At 53.2% G+C, this 25,158-nt stretch overlaps 1 protein-coding gene across 3 annotated transcripts; it reads right to left on the bottom strand.

The window, feature by feature from the left end:
- Window positions 1-169: 169 nt before the first annotated feature.
- On the bottom strand, window positions 170-18,491 carry ALDH3A2 (aldehyde dehydrogenase 3 family member A2). 3 transcript variants are annotated; one of them, XM_045586507.1, is made up of 12 exons: window positions 18,476-18,491; window positions 17,774-17,948; window positions 15,216-15,447; window positions 14,488-14,573; window positions 12,452-12,660; window positions 10,947-11,064; window positions 8,028-8,169; window positions 6,422-6,588; window positions 5,577-5,676; window positions 3,671-3,906; window positions 2,867-2,966; window positions 170-1,580 (listed from the first exon to the last, which is right to left on the bottom strand). In XM_045586507.1, exons 2-11 carry the CDS (start codon window positions 17,924-17,926, stop codon window positions 2,901-2,903), a joined length of 1,509 nt encoding a protein of 502 aa, XP_045442463.1. In that variant the 5' UTR covers window positions 17,927-17,948; window positions 18,476-18,491; the 3' UTR covers window positions 170-1,580; window positions 2,867-2,900. The 3 variants fall into 3 exon arrangements, with proteins under 3 accessions (XP_045442463.1, XP_036307942.1, XP_036307943.1); XM_036452049.2 differs by lacking the exon at window positions 18,476-18,491 and having other exon boundaries at window positions 17,774-17,997; XM_036452050.2 differs by lacking the exons at window positions 2,867-2,966; window positions 18,476-18,491 and having other exon boundaries at window positions 17,774-17,997.
- Between the last annotated feature and the right edge of the window lie 6,667 nt (window positions 18,492-25,158).

Below are 25,158 nucleotides of genomic sequence, written 5' to 3'. Positions count from 1 at the left end.
TGGGAAAAATTTCCTTAGCTAGAATTTAAAACGAGGACGCATGTCTTAAAGAAGTTGAGACACACCTTTGGTAAAGACAAAAAGTGTTTATACAATAGTTGGATCAAAGAATTCTCTCCCAAAGATCGTGTCTGAGGTCCCACGCCAAGAATGTTATGGAAATTACCACTTTCATCAAATATAATGGTTTATTTTGAAGCAGACAAGCCAATAATTTAGTTTAACTAGAAATTATAATTACAATTTACTAAATGAAAATGCCATACTGAAGTTATGATTGATTATTCTATTGTTACAGTTAAGCAACCTTTTCCTAAACTAGGGTAGTGATTAATTCTTGACGCCTCGTTCTGTGATAAAGACATACTTCAGACGGGTCTTCAGGAGCAAACTCATTCAGCAAAGCTGATTACACATTCCACCAGTAAACCACATTCTCTCACCCAGTGGGCGGAGTCTGTCTCCAAGGGGGAGGGTGCGGCTCTGGCGGCTGGTCCCCGGCTGGTCCCCAGCAGGCCCCGCGGGGAGCCGCCCTCCTCTGGGCTCCAGTTTGGCTGGTCCCCGGCTGAGCCCCGCAGGCCCTGCCCCTCAGGAGGGCTGCTCGGTCCTCCATCCCCTCGGCCTGGCGTGGAGTCTTCCTGCAGATTTTCCCGAAGGACCTTCCCACCCCGAGCAGCCACGGTCTCCTGCCCAAGACGGACGGAAATGGGTTCCCCAAAGGGGCCTCTCTGAAGTGTAAAAAAGTGAAATTTACTTGCATTGTGCTACAGAAATAAAAAAACTTAAAGATCTGTCCTTGGAAGGCCACTAGCTCGCAATTTGAGGGCCCTGACAGAGGATAAGAATTGTTGTAAGTACAGCATTTCTACTCCATTCAAAATGCCAGTTAGGTTTTGTAAGATGTAGATCCTAGAACAACGCCTACACCGTGCGAGTGACGGTGACACCCGAGTCTTCCAGGACTGACAAGGTGCCCCGGGGCTGCCGCCCCAATAAGCCCCTTGGGCAGGGACCAGAGGTGCCACAAAGCAAACACAGCGCGACGGCGGTGGACGAGAACGGAGGAGCACCTGGTCAGGCGGCACGTCTGCCAGTGGGCCACCTGGTGGAGGTCAGGTCCGCAAGCCCCAAGGGCGAATGAGGGACAGGGACTCTTCTCCCCGGTTCTAGAGCCCGGGAAAATCTATCCTCATCTCCCTGGTGGAGGCAACAGCAGGGACGGGGCGGGGCGGGGCGTCCCATGTCCCATGACCCGGGGGGAGGCAGTCCCTGAGTGGTTCCGAGACGCCTTTGGGCTCCCAGGGATGCAGGGGCAGCTCAGGCACTCCTTCCCTGGCCCCAGTCCGGGCGGCACAGTCCGGAGGAGGGAGGCTCTGAGGGTCCTCAGTGGGGAATGCTGGGATTTGGCTGAAATGCAAGTTGCATTCATGGCGCTTGGCAATGACATCAGGGTTGATTAGGGTGCATGTTCTCTTCCGTTCCTGGCAGGATGCTAAAGCTATGGCTTCATTAACTACTGCACAGAGTAGTTCCTGGGCGGCGAGGAGGCGGAGTGGGGCCACTGTTCAGTAGTCCAGCACCTGGAGGGAGGAGAGAGACCCGTCACCAACCAGCCTGGACCGTGCGCTGCGTATGCGAACTCCGAACGCGTGCCCCTCAGGGGCCTCAGTGCGGGGTGAACTGGGGTGAGGTCATGCTCTCCCCACACCTGTAACCACGGCGCTGCGGCGGCATCCTGTCCTGCGCTGGTGGGACCGCACTGGCAGAGACGGGCGTGGAAATGCTTGCTCACTGTCCTCACACCGAGAGCGTGAAATATGAAAACCGCTCAGCAGCTACAACGCTGCTGACTTCACCGGGGCGGGAGCTTGGCCGTCAGGGCGCCAGCCTGATGGGGCCGAGGGCATGCTCCCCGGCCAGGGCACATACAAGCAAGCAACCAGTGAACACATAGGAGGTGGAAAAACAAGTCGATGCTTCTCTCGCCCTTTAAAATTTAATTAAAAACACTACGAAATTCCAAGTCCTACTAACTCCAACCCATACTGCTGTGGCTGAAGCGCTGCCCACACCTTAGAGTTCACTGTCACGTTGGATTTCCAAAGGCTGGTGACAGGTATCACGTCCGCCTTCTGCAGCCCCGGCCTCTCCATGCCCTCGGCACGCTCCCTGCAGCCGGCACCGCGCCTCCCCGGGGCTGTGTCCTGTGTGCATGTGCCTCTGTGGAGGCAGCACTCACACGTACTGACAAGTGTTTCTGACCACCCCGGCCGCATGGCGCAGGTGGCTGGAGCATCCTTCTCACTCCAAATGTTGTGGGTTCGATGGCCGTTGGTGCAAGTGTGAGGCAACCGAATGATGTTTCTCTCTCACATTGATGTTTCTATCTCTCTCTCCCTTTAAAATCATGTAAAAACATATCCTTGGGAGAGGATTCTTTAAAAGTCTTTTAAGTCCATCCTAATCCTAGCAAAATGAATACAATCACATCCACACATAATTATAATAAAGATTCCTCAAGTAAATGACCAATATAGGCTCCGTCATTTATTTACAATAAAAGGTAATTTAAAAAAAAATGGATAAAAGCTCAGAGAGAATAGCAGAGAAGCAGCTAAAAGGAAAAGAAAGCCAAATCTTTAGAGTCTCACCCTGATTCAACCAGCCTGACCACCGCCTCACACCACCATGGTGTTGAGACCGGAGGGTGGAGCTGGGAGGCACCGGGAGCCTGGGGCTCCCCTCGGGCTGCAGGAGCAGGTGCTGAGGCCTAAGGAAGGGCCTTGCCCATGTCAGAATCGACGGCAAATGCCCACTGTCTCTTCTACAGCCCCAGCCCGCTGCGTAGAGAAGGAGGAGTCCCTACCTCACTGCACAGACAGCTGGTTCTGACACGTCGCTCACACGGCTCCCGGGGCGGCCAGGAAGCCCAGCAGGGCCTCCCTCCTCAGCACAGCCCGGTGTTTCTGAGAAAACCCAAAGGACTCAATGCAGCCGGTCTGCGACCCCACCAAAGCCATGCAGCTGCGAGGTCAGGTGGGGCAGGACACAGAGGCACACGTGCTGTCCCATTGCATGCTCCCGCCTCTCCCCAGCCTGCTCTGCACAGGTGGTGTCCCTTCAGTGCAGCCTCGGGGGCGAGGGACACCCCCGGAACCACCGCCTCCCCTTCCACCGCCCGCACCTCGAGGACACGCAGCCTTAGTCAGCCCATCGCTCTGCCGCCCGTCACCAGAGCCGTTCTATGGAGGCAGCCCCGGAGGGCAGGCACTCAGCCCTCCCTCACCCATGCCGCTCACCACACCATGGCCACCAGGCCTCCTCCTCCCTCTAGGGCACTTCAAGAAAGAAACCAAAACGGAGGCACCAGGAGCAAAGGCAGAGGGTTAGGAAGCTCAGAGCCGGCCGGCGGTTCTCGTGGCTGAAGTCCGAGACCAGAGGTCAGCGACTGTGCCTCGGACACGGGTTCTGTGGCCACGAATCTCAGCACAGCGGCAGCGAGAGGCCACGCCGTGAGGGCGTGCCTGTGCCCCCACCTTTCTGCGAAACAGGAGGCTGGCCAGTGGCCGTGCCTGCCCACCGCCTGCATCTGAGCCAGAGTTAATGGAGGACTGAGCCCTGACTGGCGGCCCCCAGGCAGGGCCCGACGCCACACGAGCAGAGGACTTACCTTGAACAGCACGGCGGCCACCACGCCCAGGATGGCGAGGAGCAGGAGACCGAGTTTGCCTTTGCTGAACTTCTTCAGAAGGAAGAATTTTGCCCAATCCACCTTGGACTGGCTGTTGGGGGGATACCTGAGCTTGTTAGCACTTTCTCCCTTTAAACTTTTCAATAAGCAGGGACGTTGATGAGAAAAAGTGTCGAAAGAGTATTTTCCGTGGTAAGCTCCCATCCCACTGGAACCTGAAACACAGGAACAGACACCAGGGCAGCGCTGCAGGCTGCTGCCTCGAACCCGCTCCACCTCGGCTGGCCCGGCTCTTCTCACTCTTCCCGGCGCCGCCCCTGGCGTCTCCCTGTAACAGGATGTTCCCCGCAGGCTCTCCGAGGCCAGGGACAACGCCGGGCGGCCCCTCACTCCCTCACCACCCCCACGTCCCAGGGGAAGGGAGCTGGCAGGGGCAGGACTGCCCACGGGGAAACACAAGGCCTGGATGGAGCCCAGACCGCCAGGCGGCTCCACGCCACAGCCCCCGCACCCACTGGCTCTTCCAGCTCCCAGAAAGCACCCGAGAGCAGGATGACCGGCGACACCGCTGGCGGTGACAGGAAGGGAAGCCTGCCTCTCAAAAGCCACGCTCTGGCCAGCATTCACTTCTCGATCTACTGTGTGTGCTGGGCAGACACACGTCCGGCACCCAGGGCGGGAGGCAGTTCATGGCCCGGCAAGTGGATGGCAGCTGAGCTGCAGGGAAATCTGCAATATGGATCCAAAGACGGGCATTTTGAAAAGAACTCGGAAGAGGTCGTCTTTAAACAGTGGGCTACGGGTAATCGGAGTGTTCTCGGGGCTCTTCCATCTCCCCAGGTTTTCTTGCTAAGTCTGAATGCCTCTCGAATTTGGGGGAAAGTTTGTTTCCTGTAAAGAAGAGGGTCGTGGTGCCAAGTGTACCCACTCAGACAGGCCTGAGCCCATCCCTGGATCAGCATTCAGCAGCCCTGAGCCTCATCTTGGGCTGCCCCTGCCAGTGGGAGCCGGGATCCCGTGGGCACTGAGCAACTAGACACAGCAGAGTCTACTCGAATCCTTGAAGGATGTGGGCAGCGAGACCACATGACTAACTAACCATCCTTCCCTCCTTCACCACTCTCTCCACACCCAATTACACCCAGCCCATCAGCAAATCATGTTTCTCCCTTCCCACTAGGTCTCCCCCACCGTCCTCGCCCAAACCACCACCAGCCAGTCTGGATCCTGCAGCCCCGCCCGCCCCTCACGGCAGTGTGTCACGTCCTGCGAGGGCCTGGCATCGTGGGAGGCAGCGGGCTTCTTGGGACAGGCTCACCTTAACCAGGTGGGTGTGACGGGCAATGAGGGCCAGGTGCTGCCACGGCAGAGGCAGAGAAGCAGGCGCTGTGGGGCTTTGTTGTGTGCTTTTTGCTGGGAGAGTGTTTGCACACGTGTCAGTTCGTATATCTCTGAGAGGTAACAGGGAAGCCACCACCCAGCTCCCAAAGGAAAAATAAAGAGTTGAGTCAGTCCTCCCAGGTGTGAGAGAGGCATGTGGGTCCCAGCCCAAAGGGCCTCTGAGGTGAGTGCCCGCGGGACAGCTCAGGGCGAGCAGCCTAGCACTGCACTCCTGGCAGTCTCCCCTGCCACTCACTACCTCCCCAACCACGATGGGGGACCCGAGTGCTGGCGCCCCAAACCCCCTCAATCTGGGAGGAGGACAATCATCGTAGGCAACGAAAGGAACGAAGTGATCAGAGCCTGTGGCAGGTGCTGCTCAGGGTGAAAGGTGGGGGTGGCAGGACAGAGATGAACCCCAGCACCGGGCGTGCAGGGCAGCGGGAGACACTGAGAGGACCCCCTGCGGAGAGGGGGAGTGGGGAGCGGCAGTGGGGACACTCACCCACGCCCCCGAAGGGCAGCGAGCTGAGCGTGAAGTGCATGATCACGTCGTTGGCCGTGACGCCCCCGCTGGACGTGCTGTCAATCATCCGCCGGACGAGCTGAGGGACAGAGGGAGGCTGGTCAGCGCTTCAGGCAGCCCGCGGGCGTGGGGGCGCCATGCTTCACCTCCAGTAGAACGTGGGGAGCCCCTGCTCTTCTAACCAGGAGCCCGACCGAGGAGAGGCGCCCGCACAGGGCAGACAGCCAACGCCATCCCTACTGAACTCCCAGGCCCCTCCCAGGAGGCAGTCCCGATCACCCTCTTAGAGCTGGACTCCCCACATGGTAGCAAAGCCTTTTAAAAGGAAGGGAGAGCTCAGTATAAAACTGTCAATACTCTACCTCTGCTTTCAGGTACAGAATATGACTTCTAGGTGCCATTTAGCTTTTATGGAATGCAACAAATATGTAAGACTTAGTATCCAGTTTCTGAAGAAATGGTGTCCTAAGATCTCTCCAGCTCAGCACAGAGAACTGCAGGCATCGCAACCCCCCCCCTCCCCTCAGCACCCCTTGCCCCACAGCCCGGGGGTGGCATGCTGCGTATTAAGAAAGGCTCTCACTGAAACGCCAGTGGATTAATGTCAGAAAAGAAAAGCTTCTAATGCTGGTCCACGAGGCTCCCAGGGGAGGTGTCGGACATCACCCCTGGAGACCTATCCCCAAGGGGTACGCCCGCTCACAGCCCAGCCTCCCGAGAAGAGGCGGGGGGTCCCGGTGTCACACAGTAAGCCACTGGCTCTGCTGCCAGAGGGACACGCTGCCAGTGGTGGCCGTGAGGGTGTGCTGCTCTGTGACGTTTACCTTGTTGTTACGAGAAAACACGTAGAGAGCCAATGGCTTCTCGCGGTCATTTATGAATTCTATGGCTTCATCTGCATTCTTCACAGGCACTATTGGGAGAATTGGTCCAAAAATTTCCTCTTGCATCACCTTGGTTTCAGGGTCAACGTCAGTAAGTACTGTTGGGGCTGAAAACAAAGCAAGCAGATGAAAAAGCTACAGGAGACAGGGGCAAACCCCACTGACCTTTCAGCAGGCCACCTCTCCATCCCCCCTCCCCTCCCCGGGACCGCGTGGAAAAGCCCGGGTATGGAGGAGCCAGTGCTATCTGAGCGTCTGCGAGCACAGGGCGCGGGGTCATCATGCAAACCAAGAGGAGGAGCCGTGCCTGGATGCAGCTTACGCATGTGTCACCCGGCCACAGCACACGCCTGACAGGAGGTGCGCACCTCTCTGGGAGCACAGACAGCCCTCTGGGTCACATCAGCATCTTTAACCAGTGCTTTCCTGCAGAGTCCCACTGAGCGGCATTCCACTCCGTCACACACTAAGAAAACATACTTAAGTGGCCAAGACTCCCTCCCCCTCAGTCAGGGCTCCGTCCACTGCGGGCAGGGGCGCAGGGAGGCACTGTGGACACGGAAGGAGCTTGGCGAACACCCAGCCTCACCCCGCGCCTGCCATCCCGGGCAGCACGCCCCAAGACCTGTCACATGCTGGGAGGTCAACTGAAGGAAGCGCCCGGCAGCAGCGACTGTTCCTCCTTCACTCCCTGCCTCCGACCGGCCCTGGCAGCACGTGGACAGTCCTGCCGGCACTCATACACCCCCATCCACGCCTCCCCGGGGCGGAGAACGGACTCTGTTTGGGTGTCCACCCTCCTGGCACAGCCATGAGCTCAGATAAGGTGACCCTGACTCCAGGTCAGAGGAAAGCTCCTGATGAGTCTGAGCTCATCATGAATGCCCTTCCCAGCCGCTGAGGATGGGACAGAAAGACCAACAGCTGGGATTCCTGAGGTACGGCCGGCCCCTGGGCTCACAGGATGCCGCTCACCTGAGAACACAGTGTTCCTGTGGTTTGAGCCCCGTAAGTTTTAAGTGGGTTTTGTAATGTTCAGCATCCTATCTGATAAAACAAGTAAAGCTGGTTGGGGCAGCCTTTTGCCAACTAAATGTGTCATTCTCCTGTTATATGTTACTTTGGGAAAGGGGCTTAAAATTCAAAACTCATTTTAAGAATTTTAAAAGCCACCAAAAGTAAACAAATGTCAAGCATGAGAGATCAAACAATTTCTGCAAAATCGTTGCCAGGGGCTAGTTGTGGAACAGTGGCTAGGCTATTTCTTTGAGCCGTTTTGCCAGGCGTAACCTGGAAGTAATTCCAGAGTTCTGTGTAGGAAGAAAACTATTTGTAAACACAGAAAAGCTAGTGCCACACAAGTGGTTTAATTCAACGTGTGTGTGTGTGTGTGTGTGTGTGTGTGTGCGCGCGCGCGTCTAGCACGTCCAGATCATCTTTACAGTTTACCCGAAGCGCCTTTAAGTTTATTTTGCACAAAAGATCTGTTTGTTTAGTGTCAATAAACACTGTCAGTGCCTCTCCCATGAGGAAGGGCTCCCCTTACCTATGTAGCGGGTGGCCTCGTCAGACTCCCCACCAAAGGCGATCTTCTGTCCTTCAAGCAAACTCAGGAGCCTCTTAAAGTGACGAAGATTGATGATCCTTTCATAATCAGGAGATTCCTTTATATTTTCTCCATAAAATTCCTATTTAAAACAATAGTGTTTCACTGTCACAAAAGACCCATATTTCAATTTCTTCACAAGTACAAAATCTACTCCTGCTCAAAAAGCATCACTTTCCACCCCACCAAGTGCTTTCATAGCACTGACTGTTCCCAACTTTGAGGGGTCAGCTTCAGATTTTTTTACTTTGTGACGGTACAAAGTGGTACAACTTGAGTGGAAAGTGTATTTCGGACTCTGCTCTTCTCCGGGCCGGTGAGGTGTGGGCAGCGGCAGTGCGGTGACTGCCCAAAAGCAGCCAATGTGAGTGGCCGAGCACTGTGAGCTCCGTGGCACTGAGCGAGGATGTCCAGCAGGTTAGGTGCCAGATCCATTTCCACTTATATTTCCAACTTACAAAGGCTTGCAGGTCACCCACTGGAGGTCACGGAGACCTGCAATGGTGGTACAGCCAGGCAAGGACAGCAGTTCAAGCAGCCGCACATGCCTGTCGTTCTCCAGTCTCCGGGCCAGAGGGGCCTTGTTCCATCTGAGGACCCTGCTTCCCTGTAGCTGTGGCTGCTCCCTGCACGGAGCTGGGTGGCTGCAGCAGAGACCCCGGGACTGCAAAGCCTAGAGTGTTTGCTACCTCGCCCTTTTCACGCAGGTCGCTGAGCTCTGCGCTTTTCCATGGTTTTCCATCTTCTCTAGACAGGCATTTCCACCCGTCACAGACAACAGGGCAGCCAGTCAGAAGATCCAAATACAGCCTGGTCAATTAAACCCTCAAAGGCCATAAGTCAATATTATTATGTAAAACAGACAGGAAATTACTGAGTTGTTGCACCACTTCACCTTCCTCTCCAATCAAAATGCACACTGCCCGCCCACCTCCGCACAGGTCAGGTCTGGGTAAGAACCTCCAAGCAGGAGCAGCCACGCCTGCCTTCCCTCTCAGGCAGGCCCCATCTAAACTCCAAGAGACCCAGGAGACTTGCAACCAGGGGAGCAAAGGGCAGCGGCAGCCTGTCCTGGGCTGACCCCTGAACCTGTCTCCAAGGCCCCTTTTCCCTGACTCCCCAGAGAGTCAGAGCAGCCCGGCCCAGGTGCTCCTGCCACGTTGTCTCTCCTACGCTCTTTGTTTCCCTGCCTCAGCTTTAAGAAACATCCTCTCAAACCAGACAAACCCCCCGCCCCGCCCCCAAGCAAACAAGCATCATCCCAGCAGCTTGTGGACCTGCATGTTCCTGGCGCCCCCTACCCTCCCACCCTGTGCCACCAACTACGATTTGCCATGCTGGTGGCACCTGGAGTCCCCGGGCCAGCGGAACCACGGTGGAGGGTGAGGACCGGGAACTGTTCTTACACGGCTCCCTGGTGACCTCGGTTGAGAACCTCTGTGCTCAGAGAATAAATGCCTCAGAGACCACAGGGCCTTACTCCTTTGGAGCCAAGTCCGTCACCGTTCTCCACAAAGCTCGACTCCTCCGATTCTCAGTCCTCGCCACACAGGGGGTTTTAATCCCCTCTCTGCCACCTCACACCCCCCCAGTCTGGCCAATTCTCCTTTCATCTTCTCCTGGTCTGGCTCCATCTTCCCTCCCATCACTCTGTCTAAGACCCCTGGCACCTGAGGCCTGTAACCCTGCCCGGAGCAGCGCCCCTCCCTAAATTCCTGGTGTGGTTTCTGTGCTCTGGTCACAAATGGCGCTTGCTCCCTGGTGTTCTGGATCCTTGTGTTCAGTGCTCAGTTAGTGCCTGTCAAGTGAACAATGATCATTCCAGTAATTCCTCCCACCAGGGGGCTCAGTGACCCATTCACACTGGTTCATCCCTTCCTTTCTTCAATCCAAACCAGACACGCGGACACTCCCTTACAGCCTTCCTGATTTCCTCCCTAGAGACCTTTACTTTGCACACCGGGAAGACCAATACCCACGTTAAGAACAGACTATAGCCAGGACCGGTTTGGCTCAATGGATAGAGCGTCGGCTTGGGGACTGAAGGGTCCCGGGTTCGATTCCAGTCAAGGGCATGTACCTTGGTTGCGGGCATATCCCCAGTGGGGGATGTGCAAGAGGCAGCTGATCGATGACTCTCCCTCATCGATGTTTCTAGCTCTCTATCTCTCTCCCTTCCTCTCTGTACAAAATCAATAAAATATATTAAAAAAAAAAAAAAGAACAGACTATAAATGGGTGGTTGATTAACTCACTCCTCCAAACACTCTACACACAAGCACCGACAACCTTAATTGGCATGACCACTATGCCACCTGATTACACTCAAAGGACGGGCAACATTCTCTCAAAACCACACACAGACATTACCCGGTGTGCAGCAAGCCTCTTTAAAACGTGCAATACTGACTACTTAGTCAGGAGCACTGGCCTCTTTCCCTTTAGCTTTTCCCATTAAAAATGACAACATCGAACACAACAACAGAAGGGATCAAAACTGTACCTATTTTTTTTTTTTGGTCAAATTAGGAAACAAGTTTTTGGTGTGCTGCAGAATTTCAGTAGTTTGTGCGCCATGAGATGGAAAAGGCTGAAATTGCTGTTCTAAAGCATGTACCACAACTAACCCGTTTATCCATCAGCAAGTCAACTAGACAAGTGTGCTTCTAACCAGCCTGACCTTAGTCCCAGCAGACACTCCATGGAAAGGGTGCGAAGCATTTATAATTAATTAGCCAGGGGGTTAACACAGACTATGGGGATTTCCAGGGGAAGCAAGGGTGTAAGGATGCTGCCTGCAAACAGCTGATCTGACTCATCTTCATGAAACCAATGGCATCAGACACGTTCACCACTAACCTTCACAGTTTCCTTAATCTTCTGCACGATTTGACTCTGGAGAGATGGCTCGCAGAGAATGTAGTCGGGAGCAATGCAGGTTTGGCCGCAGTTCATGTACTTGCCCCAGGCTATGCGTCTGCAGGGGACGAGCCAGAGAGACACAGGATTAATCTTCTCTTCTTCTGTCACACACTTTTGTGTTATTTGAATGTTTTCAGCTAACATGTTCAAACACTTTCTTGGTAATCTTTTGCTGTTGTTGTTAATCCTCACCAGAGGATATTTTCCCATTGATTTTTAGAGAACATGGAAAAGAAGGAGAGTGGGAGAAGAGAGGAGAAGAGAGGAGAAAAGAGGAGAGGGAGAGAAAAAGAAAGAAAAACATCGATGTGAGGGACACATCGATTGGTTGCCTCCATGAGCCAGGGATCGAACCTGCAACCCAGTACCTGCCCTTGACTGGGAATCAAACCTGTGAGCCTTCCATGTGTAGGCTGATGCTCTAACCACTGAGCCCACCAGCCATGGCACTTAACAATCTTTGTAAAAATATTTTAAGAACTCGTCTCTAAATCAGCTGGCTGGAACTTGGAGTGCATTTTCCAGCTGATGTGAAGGACTCTAAGGAGTGGGCAAATTCTCATGCCAACTCACGGGAAACAGCCCTTTGCCCGCAGAGAGCTCTACCCGCTACAGGAAAGAGAGAATAGCTTCTCAACACCCTCTGCCTCCCCCACTTCCCCCAAAGGGACATGAGGGATGGCAGGAGTTCCACACAGGCTCCGCCTCCTGGCTGCAGCTTTAGTCCTGCTGGCAGGATGCTCGGGCAAGCAGAACAGCAGCCGCTCCCCCTGGAGAGCTGTGCCCATGGATGGGTCAAAGTCTGGGACTCTCACCAGCTGAGAGTCCCATATTCTGGCAGGCAGACTTCTACTTACGAAGACAACCTGGACCCCAGCTCCCGCTCTATACCGCCTCCTTGCTCCGTGTCTCCGAAGTAGAGAGAAGCCACCCCCCACCCCCACCCGCAGCACACAGCCCTCTGGGTCCTTCCTGCTAGCGAAACCTGATTTAGCAGAGAGAACCTGACACCTTTTGTCCTCTGGTTCCCAGAGCAAGATGCTAATCTAAGTTAAAAGATAAGTAATACTGGTTTTATCAACAAAGGCGCTCAGTTAAGAAATGGACGGAATACCCTTTCTGTTGGGAATGTAAAGATCTTATTAGGCATACCCAATACTTTGGATCACCTACCAGCAGAAAAGTAAAATTTCTTGTCGATCTGTAATCTCAAGCACAGAAGACCCTCTCCCATGACCCCGGGAGTGAGGGCCTACTGCTCATTGCTGCTGGCAGAGCAGAAGAGACAGTCTGTGCAGGAATTCAGTTACCCATGAGGACTTCAGCCGCCAAAGCTTCCTGTCTCTCGGGGTCCAGAGGCGTAGGGCTCCAGTGCAAAGAGGATACATCAACCCGGAGTCCCCACTGTGCTAGGAGAGCCCCAGGGTCAGGGCCCGCCTCACCTGCAGGCGACGTCCAGGTCACAGTCTCTGTCGATGTAGCACGGACTCTTCCCGCCCAGCTCCAGGGTCACCGGGGTCAGATGCTTGGCAGCAGCCGCCATGACAATCTTCCCCACCGCAGTGCTCCCGGTGTAGAGGATGTGGTCAAACCGCTGCTTCAGGAGCTCGGTGGTTTCCTCAACACCGCCATTAACCACAGTGTACAGGTCCTCAAAGAAGGAAAGACAGCCATGGCCGGTGTGGCTCAGCCGGTTGTGCATTGTCCTATCCACCTCAAAGTTGCCAGTTCAATTCCCAGTCAGGCCTCGAACCACCCCTCCTCCCCCCCGCCCCATAGGGCTGGGGGGCATGAAGGCAGCAGCCCATCGACGTTTCTGTCTCTCTCTCCAAATTCAATTTTTTTTAAATCTTAAAAAAAAAAAAAAAAGATAAACATTTGCACTGCCAAATTAATCAATTGTCTAAAGAGCAGTTTCTTCAACACGGACATGTAATATTCAGTAAAACCGAGAAAAGATGGAGACCAGCCCTGTGAGGCTAGAAGAGGGAGAAGATGGAGGACAAGGGTGGAGAGAGGCCAGTGGCATCTGAGAGCCATCATCCCAAGGGACGACTGGAGAGTGGAGAGTGCAGGGTTTTCTACATGAGCTCAGCAATGAAACACAAAAGAGAAGAGAGCATATGGGTGCCCTGGACCAGGGGCCTGTGCAAGCTGAGAATTTAGGGGAGAAAGAAATGGCTGCTATGAGTGACCGCAGACAGGCCCCCACCTCACGTCTGAACCTGGACATTCTCTCTCTCAACACAGCGCAGGGCCTAGCCCACGGCAGGAGCCAAGTACCTGCCTGCTGGCAGGAACATGGATTGGAAGTCAGACCTGACTGACTCTTCGCTCTGTGACTTACTATAATAGCTAGTGTCTCGGGCAGGTACCTTGTCTGTTACTGGGAGCTCCTACAGCTTTGGGCTGAGCATTACCAGAAGGAACCTTTTGAAAAACGACACGAAGAGCAAGAGGACAGACAACGAGGAAAACAGGGAGATGTGCTAGAACATTCTGAGGTGCTGGCATGAAGTAAAAGTTGGTTTGTGGGCCTCCTGTCTCCACTAATTAGGGCTAATCAGTCCTCATTCACTTCTGAGTTTAACAGCCCCACTGTTTCAAGTTTTAACCTGTGTATGGCTCAATCTGCAGAGCGTGTGTGACTGATGCCCCCACAGCATCACCATGCCCATCGGGACGCTCAGATAGTGAAGAATTTACGCTTGGTTTCTAATCCTACTCCAACCACGACATCTCTCTGTTTTCATCATCCTTCTGAGCCAGACAGCCACAGCCATCAGAACAACCTGTTCTGTGGTTTAGACAACAAAGGACAGTATTATTCCAGGGGCCGGAGTTAGATTACTGTAAGTTAACGCGTACAACTACAAGTGCAATATTTTAAAGCTGCCTTCCAATGACAGTGAAGTGAGGACTCCTTCCTGCAGCAATTCCAGGCCGGACTAAACCGTCCCAGCTCCGTAGTGGTGGCAGGAGGAACAGAGACGGAGCCCTGTGGTTGGAGCGCGTCTTCTTTACTCAACGCCGACACCCTTACAGGCCAGCACTTTAACCCGAGGGACAACTGGTTTGGGCAGCCATTTTCTCCCTGCAGCTTCATGCCACAAACAGGCCCATTTAAAGCGAAGTGTCCTTATACAGTCATATTCCATGAAGACAAGAGATGACCAGAACCCAGCACTGAGCTAGTCCCTCATTAAGTAATTCACCAAAAGAATGCACCTAAAATCACGTTAGAATTAACCTAAAAACAAAGTTAATCCAATGCCGAAGGGCAGAAGAGGGCTGTGATAGCAGGGGCCATGCAGCCATTGGCTCCATGTATGGCGAGCACAGCAGCTGAGCTGTTCAAGCTCTTTCGGAGCTGCTGGAGGCTTAGGACACTGCAAACTGACTCCCGCACCAATGACAGGCGCTGGAGGCGAGGTCCCACAACCAACGGGTGTTCTGCAGGTGGTGAAGGCATTCTTACCTGGTCCAAATACTGGGGGAGCAGCTTAGCCAAGATCTTGGCTGTATTTTCACTTAGTTCAGAAGGCTTGATAATCACAGCATTTCCTAAACAAAGCAAAAAACAGAACAGTATCATCTAATACCTGATTAGATGTTTAATACCTACCAAAATGGTGTGCGTGCAGGGAGTACAGGCTAAGTATGCCAATTATTTCTGTTGCTCTTAGTTCTGTTCAAAGAGCTTATCTCAGTTTCTCTTTTCCAAATGCTAACTTCTTAGTTCTCATCATCGTCAGATAACTAACCACCCCCATTCCTCTCTATTTCCATCACCTTTCTCCCACTCCCACGCCTGGACTTTCCTCTCTGCCCTGGAATCATTGGGCAAACAGGCCTTGTCAACATAAAGCTGCCATTCTGGGTCCTCAGAAATGAGACCTAATCTCTTGGCATAAACCCAGGCCAGCCTTGCTCCCACAGCCCTTATCTGGGTGGAGAAATGGTCGGACAGAATCAGTCGGTTCACCCACGGCCACAGCTGGCACCTGAAGCCACTTGAGAATATGGATGCCTGACTTCAATTCCCGAGCCTATCCACTCACGCCTTCATATCCTTACGCTCTCCACGTACTGCTGTGTAAACCAGGGACACCATCAAAGCAAATGCACTCAGCCACCATCCCTAACTTATCCCCAATGCGAACAGGGCCCTCTGCGAAGGTACGGAGACATACGCGGACACCAGACCTGCAGCAATGGCTCCGATCAGCGGCTGCATGATGAGAACGAAGGGGTAGTTCCACGCCCCTATAATCAGGACGACCCCCAGGGGCTCTGGCTGGACGTAGACCTCGTCCATCATGGTGAGCAGGTTCTTCTTGACTGGCTTAGCAGTAACCCACTCAGGAAGCTGCTCCAGCACGAGGTCAACTTCCCCAAGAATGGTAATGACTTCATGGCTGTAGGCGTTCAGCTCACTCTGTGAGAAGAGTCACAGGAAACCTTGCATAAGTACGACACATCCACCCAAGTGTCTAAAGCTCCAGGCCAGGTACACCGCAGTGAAAACGCCTTATCAGACCAGCAGGCTTGCCATTCAGCTTCCTTTTGCTCCTCCGAGCTGTCAGACTTGCTAACTCCCTCTCTAATAGACTCAATCCCTCTAAAACCTCTGCTCATCCAAGGCGTTTAAAACCAGGCTTAAACACTCCCGTCAGCATCACCTCCCTGATTAGTAACGGCTCGCCTCGATCACACTTTATAAAGCATAGCAACTATGCTTTTGACCTGCATCTTAATGTTTCACCCCAATACAGCCCTTTATAACTATTCTCATTTTATCTGTATATGTTTTGTCTCCCAACCAAATTTAAAACACTCAAGGACAAGGAAGTTATGTATTTCTTTAGTAATCATGCACACACACACTAACAAGTGGCCCGATGCCCGAATTCGTGCTCAGGTGAGGTCCAGCCAGCCTGTCCCTATCAGGGCTGGGCCAGGCCGGCCAGGGGGAGGGGATGCAAGATGTTAGCCATACAGCCCTGCCCCCGATTGGGGTAGGCGGGGTCAGTCAGATGCCAGGCGTGCCGGGAGAGGGACTGCGGGAGGTTGGGCGGTGGTGGTGGGGGATCAATCATGGCCCTGATCAGGCCGGTTGGCTGCGTGGTGCGTGTCATAGCTATTGGTTGTTCTGTCATTCCAGTTGCTTGGCTTTTATACACACACACACACGCACACACACACACACACACACACTAGAGGCCCATGGCGGAGAGGGTCCCTCAGCATGGCCTGGGACCCCTCATTCTTAACCACCGGCCTACTCAATGCTCCTTACTGCTCAGCTTGTTACTCCTTAGTGCTGCCACGGAGGTGTGAGGGGCTCCCACCACCGCTGTGAGCCAGGCCACTGACCACCAAGGGGCAGCTCCTGCATTGAGCGTCTGCCCCCTGGTGGTCAGTGCATGTCATAGAGGCCAGTCTTTCTGCCCTTCAGTCGATTTGCATATTAGGGTTTTATTGTATAGGAGACTAGATAGATTCACACAAACATTTCATGCTTGTAGGATAAATGATTCAGACTTTTAAAAATCTTAATTATTCTATCTTATTTATTTGAAACCACTGCCCCTCTCCACCTAAAGCACACTAAAGGGAATTCTATAGTTCCTGTTGTTACTAATACTAAGATACTACCATGTTTCCCCGAAAATAAGACATCCTCCGAAATAAGACCTAGCGCATGGAAAGATAAGACATCCCCTGAAAATAAGACCTAGCGCAACTTTGGGAGAAAAAATTAATATAAGACACTGTCTTATTTTCTGGGAAACAGGGTACTACCCTTCAAGATAGTCTTTTGGGAGAAGCGAGGGAGAGGGAGACTCCCAAAGCCAGAGCAAAATCTTGTTCCCTGTGGCATAAACATAAAAAGTAAAAACATAAAGGGGATGGGGGGGGGGGGGTGGAGACATATGTGATAGTATCCATTATTAAAAAAAAAAAAAAAAGTAGCCCAAACCGGTTTGGCTCAGTGGATAGAGCATTGGCCTGTGGACTGAAAGGTCCCAGGTTGGATTCCAGTCAAGGGCATGTACCTTGGTTGCGGGCACATCCCCAGTAGGGAGTGTGCAGGAGGCAGCTGATCAATGTTTCTCTCTCATCGATGTTTCTGGCTCTCTATCTCTCTCCCTTCCTCTCTGTGAAAAATCAATAAAATATGTTGTTTTTTTTAAAAAGTAAACCAAAATGACAATATTATTAGAAAACACAGGGGAATGTATTTATGCCCTGGCCACTAGCTACTCAAAGCTTGGTTCCAAAACAGGCCCATGGCATCACCTGGAGACTGATCAGAAACTCACCCCTCAGACCTCTCGCGTCCTAACGGGTCCCAGGGGTCCTGGCGCCCTTTAGGGAGCACTGACCACAGGAAGTCAGGGCGACCCATAGACCCTTCTTCACAAGAACCAGGAAACAAAGTTAACAGACAAGAAGCAGGCTCTGAGAAAACATCTGCACTAAATGACGCCGACAAATTACCGGAACCCAAGATAAAAAATAAAAAAATCCTACGGGAGAAGGACCATAAATGCAACAGAAAAACAGGCGGAACTATACAAGGCAGTTAGTTCCCTGACAGAAGCCAGAAAAACACGCACTTCGGTGTGCAAGCACCTCCGCGGGGCTGGCTTCGGGCGCGGGGCGGCGGGTGGGGGCACCTCTGCTCCGTCCCCGCAGCCTCCCCGTCCCCGTCCCCGCAGCCTCCCCGTCCCCGTCCCCGCAGCCTCCCGGCGGCGCACCTTGCTCAGGTCGGCGGCGATGGCCGCCAGGATGTCGCGCTCGCGCTCCTGCACCAGCCTGCGCAGCGCCTCGAGCTGCTGCCGCCGGAAGCTCAGGGGGCGCGAGCGGCCGCTGCGGAAAGCGTCCCGCACCCGCTGCACCAGGCGCTCCATGGCCGCCTGCTCTGAGGAGAGGGAGGTCGGGCGCTGTGCGGACCAGGCAGCCGGACTCCGGGCCGCACCTCACTCACCGCCCGATGGGCCTCCGCGGCCCCGCCCCCACCCCGCCCCTCTGCCTGCCGCGCGCCTATTGGTCGGGCGGGGCGCGTGACCCCTCCGGAGGCCCCGCCCACCGCCCTCCGCCCACGCCGGGAGCTGACCGCGGGCGGTGCGGGCCGGGGTGCGGCCTCCCGGCCCGACGGGGGCGGGGCATCCGTGGGCCGCCCTGGTGCCGGGGGAGGGGAGGGCCGGAGGGGAAACGGGGCGGGGGCGCTGGCGCTGCCGTCGGCGGAGAGTGGGTGCACCGCCCGCGGGCCGATCCCGCCCTCCCAGCTGGTGCCGGGCTGCGTGCGGACGGCCGCGGCGGGCGGAGGGAGAGGTCGCCCAGCCCACGCCACCCCCCGCCCCTCCCCATCTTCCCTTCTCAGTTGCCCAATCCCCGGGGCAGCCTCGGCCCTCGCGGGCCCGGGCCCAGGCCGCGGCCTCGGGAGACACGGCCTTGTTCCGCCGCCGCCACCGCCGCCGCCGCCGCCCCTGCGATGCGGTAGAGAAGGCTGCGGGCCCTGGAGCCGCACCCTCCTCCGGACCCGGGGCGCCCCCTGCCCCGCACCGTCTGTCTAAACCCACAACAGGCACCTCAGCTCCCGCCGGCCCGCCTTCCCCTTTACCCCGGCCTCGGCCCCGGCCCCGGAGCCAGCCGTGACCGCCGCTCCGGGCCTGTCCGCGAACACATGGTGGGAACCAGCCGCCCCCGCCCGGGCCCACGTCCGCAGCATCCTCCGCGCCGGGCCGCCCCTGCCCGGCACTGGCACCTCCCGTTTCCCTTTCCACTCTGCACTCGGGGCCCTGCTGCCTCTCAGCTCCGCATCCGCCCTCCTGTGCGCCCGCAGGGCCCAGCCGAGCGGGTTAATCGCTGCCCGGGCTCTCGCGCCCCACGGCTGCCAGCGAAGGGGGCACCAGCGGGAAATGGGCGGGAAGTGGGGAGCTCCTCGTGCTCCTGGAGTCAGTGTGGCCCTTCTTAGAGAGGGAGGTGGGATGGCTCTGGACTGGCAGTGCCGGCACATCCAAGCAGTGGAGGTGGCGGTGACTGCATCTCCCAATGGCACGGGGCGGGCATCGGGCAGCTGCTGGTCCATACCCCCTGTCTTCCTGAGCCATGCATTGCTCTTAATCCCCCTCTGCCCCAGAGAACCAAAGTGATTATCTTCATGGCGGGGTCCTAGCTGGACCAGCTTGCTCTCAGTAATCCTCGGGAAGGTACCTTATCCATGTTCCTTCCCTGCTCACAGCTTTCCAATGGCTTCCTGTCTCACTTAGAGAGAAGGAAACCCCAAAGCACACCGCATGCTGTGAGCCTGGATGTCATGGCCCCAGCTCCCCTCCAGCGCATTTTGTGTTATTCTCTCGGCTGGAGTGGCTCCTTGCTGCATCCCCTGAGCTCAGGGCTTTTGCACTCGGCTCCTTTTTTTTTGCCTGAGGGCCCGCTACCTTTCTCAGTTCAATCTCTGCTCAAAGAAGCCTTCACGATCACCATGGCTAAAGCTGCGGCTTTAAACTCTACCTGTACCTGTTACTCGGTCCCTTTCCATATTTTAGTTTGTTTGTTTCTGTCTGTCATCCCCATTGAAACTCTTACAAGTCAGGGGCTTTTTCGTGTTCGCTGTAATATCAGTGTTTATCACAGAGCCTGGCTAGCAGTAGGTACTCGATAAATTATTGAAAGAATGGACAATAAACGATCAATATTCTGGCCTCGGTGTGTTGGCCCTCTCCACTGTTGTGGTTTTCTCAGCAGCCTGTGAAGTTAGAGGCTTAAAGGGATTCTTGATGAAGGAAGGAAGGTGGCATGAACATCAAACTCTTTATTTTTACTCTGTTCTTTTGGAAAAGAAAAAAAGAAAAAAAAAAAAGAAAAAAGGACAGTCAGATGGGGCTGCCATGGTTACATGGGAGACTGCGGTGAGCAATCTTCTCACATCGCCGGGAAGAGCTGTGGCCTCCAGCACACACTGAGGCGGTAACCAGCTCCACTCGGACTGCGGGGCGGCCTGGGCACAGCTGGCCATCTGGACCTGCGGAGACCATGTCAAATCAGCTCAAAGTTCACCGCACAGTTGTCCCAATTATCTCTCTAATCTGATCCCAGGACCTTTAACCCCAGCTAATAAACATTATGCAAAGGATTAGGTAACTTGAGATATGAATCATGCCACAATTGAAAAAAAATCTTTATTGATTTCAGAGAGGAAGGGAAAGGGAAAGAGAGAGACAGAAACATCAACGATGAGAGGGAATCATTGACGGCTGCCTCCTGCACGATCAGGGATCGAGCCTGCAACCCGGGCATGTGCCCTGACCGGGAATCCAACTGTGACCTCCTGGTTTATAGGTGACACTCAACTGCTGAGCCATCCCATGCCACAATTTTTTTTAAAAATTCAAATAATGAACAGAATTTCAATGTGAAAATAGAACAGAGATCAGTATCATCTAAGGTAGGGGTGTCGAACTCAATCAGAGAAGGGGCCAAAATCTAAAATCCAGCCTAAATCGCGGGCCGAATGGTTTACTGAACAGTCATAAACTGTCATTGTGATGGAAACGCAGCGGAGTGCAGTGATGACAGCGCTGTGCGGGCCACATTGCAAGGCCTGGTGGGACGGATTTGGCCCGCGGGCCTTGTGTTTGACACATGTGATCTAAGGCAAGTTAATCTCTGAGTAGCAAATAGCTACTTCTCTGCTAAGGAAAAGATGTGGGCATTTCTTTATTCTAATGACACAATCACCAAGAGTTTGACTCCTCACCAACTCTTGAACATTTTCTTTATAGTGGAAATCAATTGATGGCATTTTGTTGGGCATATTTTAAAAACACATCCAAATGCTTTAATAGAACAATGTGATATATTTATGTGACCAAAGAGAGGCCTGGAATTTTTATTTACCAAATTTCCAAGGTGACATTCTCCTGACTTTTTGAATCTGAAGGACTCACTGATCTAAGTAGCTGTGGGCCAAGGACAGCACCTCGGTGGGATGCAGGATGAGGGGCTAAATGCTCACAAGCAGCTTCTTTCAGGAAATGCGGACTGTGGTCATATTAGTGTGCCCCAGGCCTTTTCCTACTCCACCCTTTTTTTATGTTCTTAAGGAGCTTCTGTATGGTGGGTGATCCACTCCATCACCCCTCCCCTTCACAACCGTAGGGTTATCTTATGACCCACGTGTAGTCGGAGAATCAAGTCTTCCCAGCACAGCAATCGGCTCAGGAATGTGCAGGCAGCTGGAGCCTGTGTTCAGCCTCCTGGGACTTGGCTTTCCCCCGGGGCTCTCTCCCTCCGTGGGTGACATAATTATGGAGCTGCCCGCAGCACGCGGAAGGCAAGAGCTGATAAAGCTAATTCAGAGGAAGGAGCAGCCCAGGGGCAGTCCTGACAAGCCCAGGTGGCCCGTAAGGCTCAGAGCACGCCTGTGAGGCGCACCTCCACAGTCCCACGAGCCAATGCTTTCCCAGGCATTAGGGACCAAAACTTGAACGTTTGCCACGTGTTACCGAAAGAGACTTTTACCAGAGCGGCTTGTCCCATCGCACTGGTTGTGTGGCCAGGCCCTCAGGTAGCTCCCGGTGGGGTGAAGGTCTGAGGCAGTGGGTGTGGTCCTGGCAGAGGAGCAGACGTAATGGCAAACCATTCCCCTTCCGAGGAGAACACCTTGGGGCCAGAAGGAGATAGACATCCTGGCTTATGTCATAGCCAGAGCCCTTGTGGCTGAGAGAATGTGTCTGCTTCACCCTTGCTTTTAAGAAAGCTCTCCCTGATCACAACTGAGGAAATCCAGAGTCTAAACCTTGCGGACACCTTTTGAATGTTGCATTTTTACTGGACGTGAGACACATGCGAAGCAGCCCCAGCTGTAGCTGTGTGCCGTGGGTGACCCCCATCAGCCACTGGTGCACCTGCTGCCCGAACGTCGCCAGCGTCCTCCCGCTCCACCCACGCGCTGCCACAGGATCTGTGGGTGAGAGCAAAACTTCACCGGTCATCAGATAATTCATGTTCCTCACCCGTAATATGACAGTCTAGTAGCTTCACCGCTTCTCTAAGGCTTGATAATGTCACTTTAAAACCTAACCATTCTGGTGGGTGTGTAAGTGTGTAATGATGTCTCGTAATTTTTACTTGCATTTCCCTGGTGGTTAATGATAAGGTCACAGTTTCACATGTTTATGGCTGTTTACACATGTGTCCATGGCAGGGGATAACAGGACAGCAAACCTGCATCGCAGCCTCAGACAGCCTTGGCCGCCTGTCCTAACCCTTCCCACACCCTTCGCCAGCAGATGCCTGCCTGACGCAGCTGTTGTGTCCACAGTTCAGCAACAGAAGGAACAAACATAGGGCGCCTGCATAGATCCCACACATGCACACGGATACCTCAAAGAAAGAGGAGGTAAAAATCTTATACAAAAGAAGAACAATCCAGATGTGTGATTCTCACAATCTCTGGAGATTGAAACATAACCTTTGAGGACCAGAGAGAAAGCCCCCCAGATAATGTAAGAGATGAAAGAATCTCTACTAATAATAGCCTAGGGCCGTCACGACCAAATGGACGACCAGATGGACGACTGGTCACTAGGAAGTGCATGGAGCACCTCTGGGTCCTGCCCCTGCAGCCCACAGGCTCCTGTCACAGCAAGGCTGGCGGCCCAGTGGGCTGGGTGAGGCAGGCGCTGAGAGCAGGGCTGGTTGTCAGGCGCTGAGGCCCATAGACAGACAACAGGGCCTGACTATCAGGTGCCACGGTGCACAGACAGACAGCAGGGTCTGCCAGCCGCAGCGTGCCTGCTGGCCGTCCTGCCTCTCTGTGTGTGAGCTGCAGAGGAAACACCTTTTCTGACTGCTCATTGGCTAAGCTCCCGGTATGCCACTCACAGTGTTCTTGGTAACTTGGGTAATAAGAATCCAATCAGGTGATCTAGGGTTTTTCAACCTCACTCCTGGAGGAAAAAGTGCAGATCTGCTGCTGGAGGGCTAAGAAATGTCATATCCTGCCCTAGCCAGTTTGGCTCAGTGGATAGAGCCTCGGCCTTCTAACCTCAGGGTCCGGGTTTAATTCTGGTCAAGGGCATGTACCTAGGTTGCAGGCTCCTCCCTGGCCGGGCCCAGGTCAGGGTTCATGCAAGAGGCAACCAATCAAAGTGTCCCTCTCACATTTATGTTTCTGTCTGTCTTTCCCTCTCTCTTCCATGCTCTTTAAAAATCAATGGAAAAATATCCTCAGGTGAAAAAGAAAAAAAGAAAGAAAGATAGAAAGAAAGAAAGAAAGAAAGAAAGAAAGAAAGATCATATCCCATGAAAGACACATCTTGAAAATGCCTAAAGAAAGTTATCATTTTTTTGTGTTGAAGGGACTGGAGTCTGTGTTGATGAAAATGCCTTGGTGGCTGCAGCAGCTGGCAGTGACAGCAGCAGCAGGGTGATTAGGAGTGGCACCTTCCCCTAATCAACCCCGTTATCTCCTGCAGATGGAGGCCAGATTTCAGCTAAGGCCCACTTGGGCCTAAGCTATCAGTAGGACATCACCTGTGGGCTCCCAGATTGGAAAGGGTGCAAGTTGGACTGAGGGACCCCCCCCCCCCCACTCCTGTGCATGAATTTCATGCACCAGGCCTCTAGCAGAGATAAAACTATAGGAGTTGACAAGTAATTGAAACTCAGAAAAGAAATGGAAAATAAAACATTCAACAGAGATGAAAGCCCATCAGAAACAACAAAAGGTAAATAAAATAGAATAAGAGAAATTTGACAAATTACATAAAATGAAATGGAGACAAGTGTGCTGATCCCACCTCTCTGAGGTATCTAGGGCAGTCAAATTCATAGAGACAGAAACAGCACTGTGGTCACGGGGACCAGAGGGAAGTGGGATGATGGGAGTTCTGTTTAGTGTGGAGCATGGAGGAAGTTTGAGAGATGGATGGATGCTGGTGATGGGACCAAATTACCCCTCAAAATTCAGGTTCGTGTGCCCAATGCACTGATAGGCCAAAACATTGAGGTGTGGAATTGAAAAACAGTGAGAGGTTTATTTGATTTGGCTGAGGTGAGAGGACTGGGGAGCAAGGTCTCTCAAATTCGTCTCTCAAAAAGCAGAAGTAGGGAGTTCTTATCCAGCGAGGTAGCAGGCAGGGAGGGAGTTCCAGGAACAGAGAGAGAAGTTCGTTTCTTTACTCACAGACTCCTGGGTGTTGGCAGCTGGTTGCAGCTACCTTGAAGGTCTCTTTCCTTCTGCAAAACAAACCCATAAATTCTCCTCGCGACCCTGAAGGTACCTCCTTCTGCTTGACCAGGAGACCACTTCTGACTGCAGCTGTGAGGACAAGAGGAGCTGAGCAGGAAGAGGGGTTAACATGTGAACCAAGGCCTAATTAATAATTGAATTATTTAATGCTAGTTGCCAAAATACTAGGAGCATTAAAATCACACAGGGCTCAGCTAGGGTGGATGTACGTAATGCCACTGAATTGTACACTTTAAAAAGGCAAATTTATGCTAGGTACATGTTACATCAATTTAAAAAATGAAACTGGAGAGAAGAAGATAAAAGTGATTCAAAAAAAGATGAAAAATTCTTCAACATGGTACAGACCATATATAAAGTCACAGCTGACATAATACTCACAGTATGGAAGACAGAAAGCTTCCTCCCCAAATCAGGAACAAGACAAGGGTGCCTACTTTGGTTACTTCTAGTCAACATAGTGCTGAAAGGTGAAGACTGAGCAATTAGGCAAGGAAAATAGAAATAAAAGACACCCATAGTGGAAGGGAAGAAGTAAAATTTTCTTTGTCATTATCTTGATCCAAGACCCGGAAGCCATCTGTGTTTTCATAAAATGGATGCTCCTCTGATTCTCTCAACTTTTCAGGTATCTGCAGAGCAGGTTGGCAGTAATAGCTTCCACTCATTTCCTTGTCAAGCTTTTATACGTTCCTTGTTAAGTTTATTCCCAAACTTTTTATCCTTTTGTTGCCATTGTAAATGAGGTCTTCTCTTTCGTCACGCTGTTATTGGGATTAGTGTTGTGGTACCAGTGGCGTTAGTGTGCTTGAGCGTTTTGGCAAATGAGTTCCCTGCTAAGTAGACCTATGACTGCCGATTGCTCCCTTTACTTAGGTGCTC

Source organism: Pipistrellus kuhlii, unplaced genomic scaffold (assembly GCF_014108245.1).
Source record: "Pipistrellus kuhlii isolate mPipKuh1 unplaced genomic scaffold, mPipKuh1.p scaffold_m20_p_23, whole genome shotgun sequence".
NCBI lineage: Eukaryota > Metazoa > Chordata > Mammalia > Chiroptera > Vespertilionidae > Pipistrellus > Pipistrellus kuhlii.
Note: the sequence above shows the minus strand (reverse complement) of the source record. Positions and strands in the feature narration are given on the sequence as shown.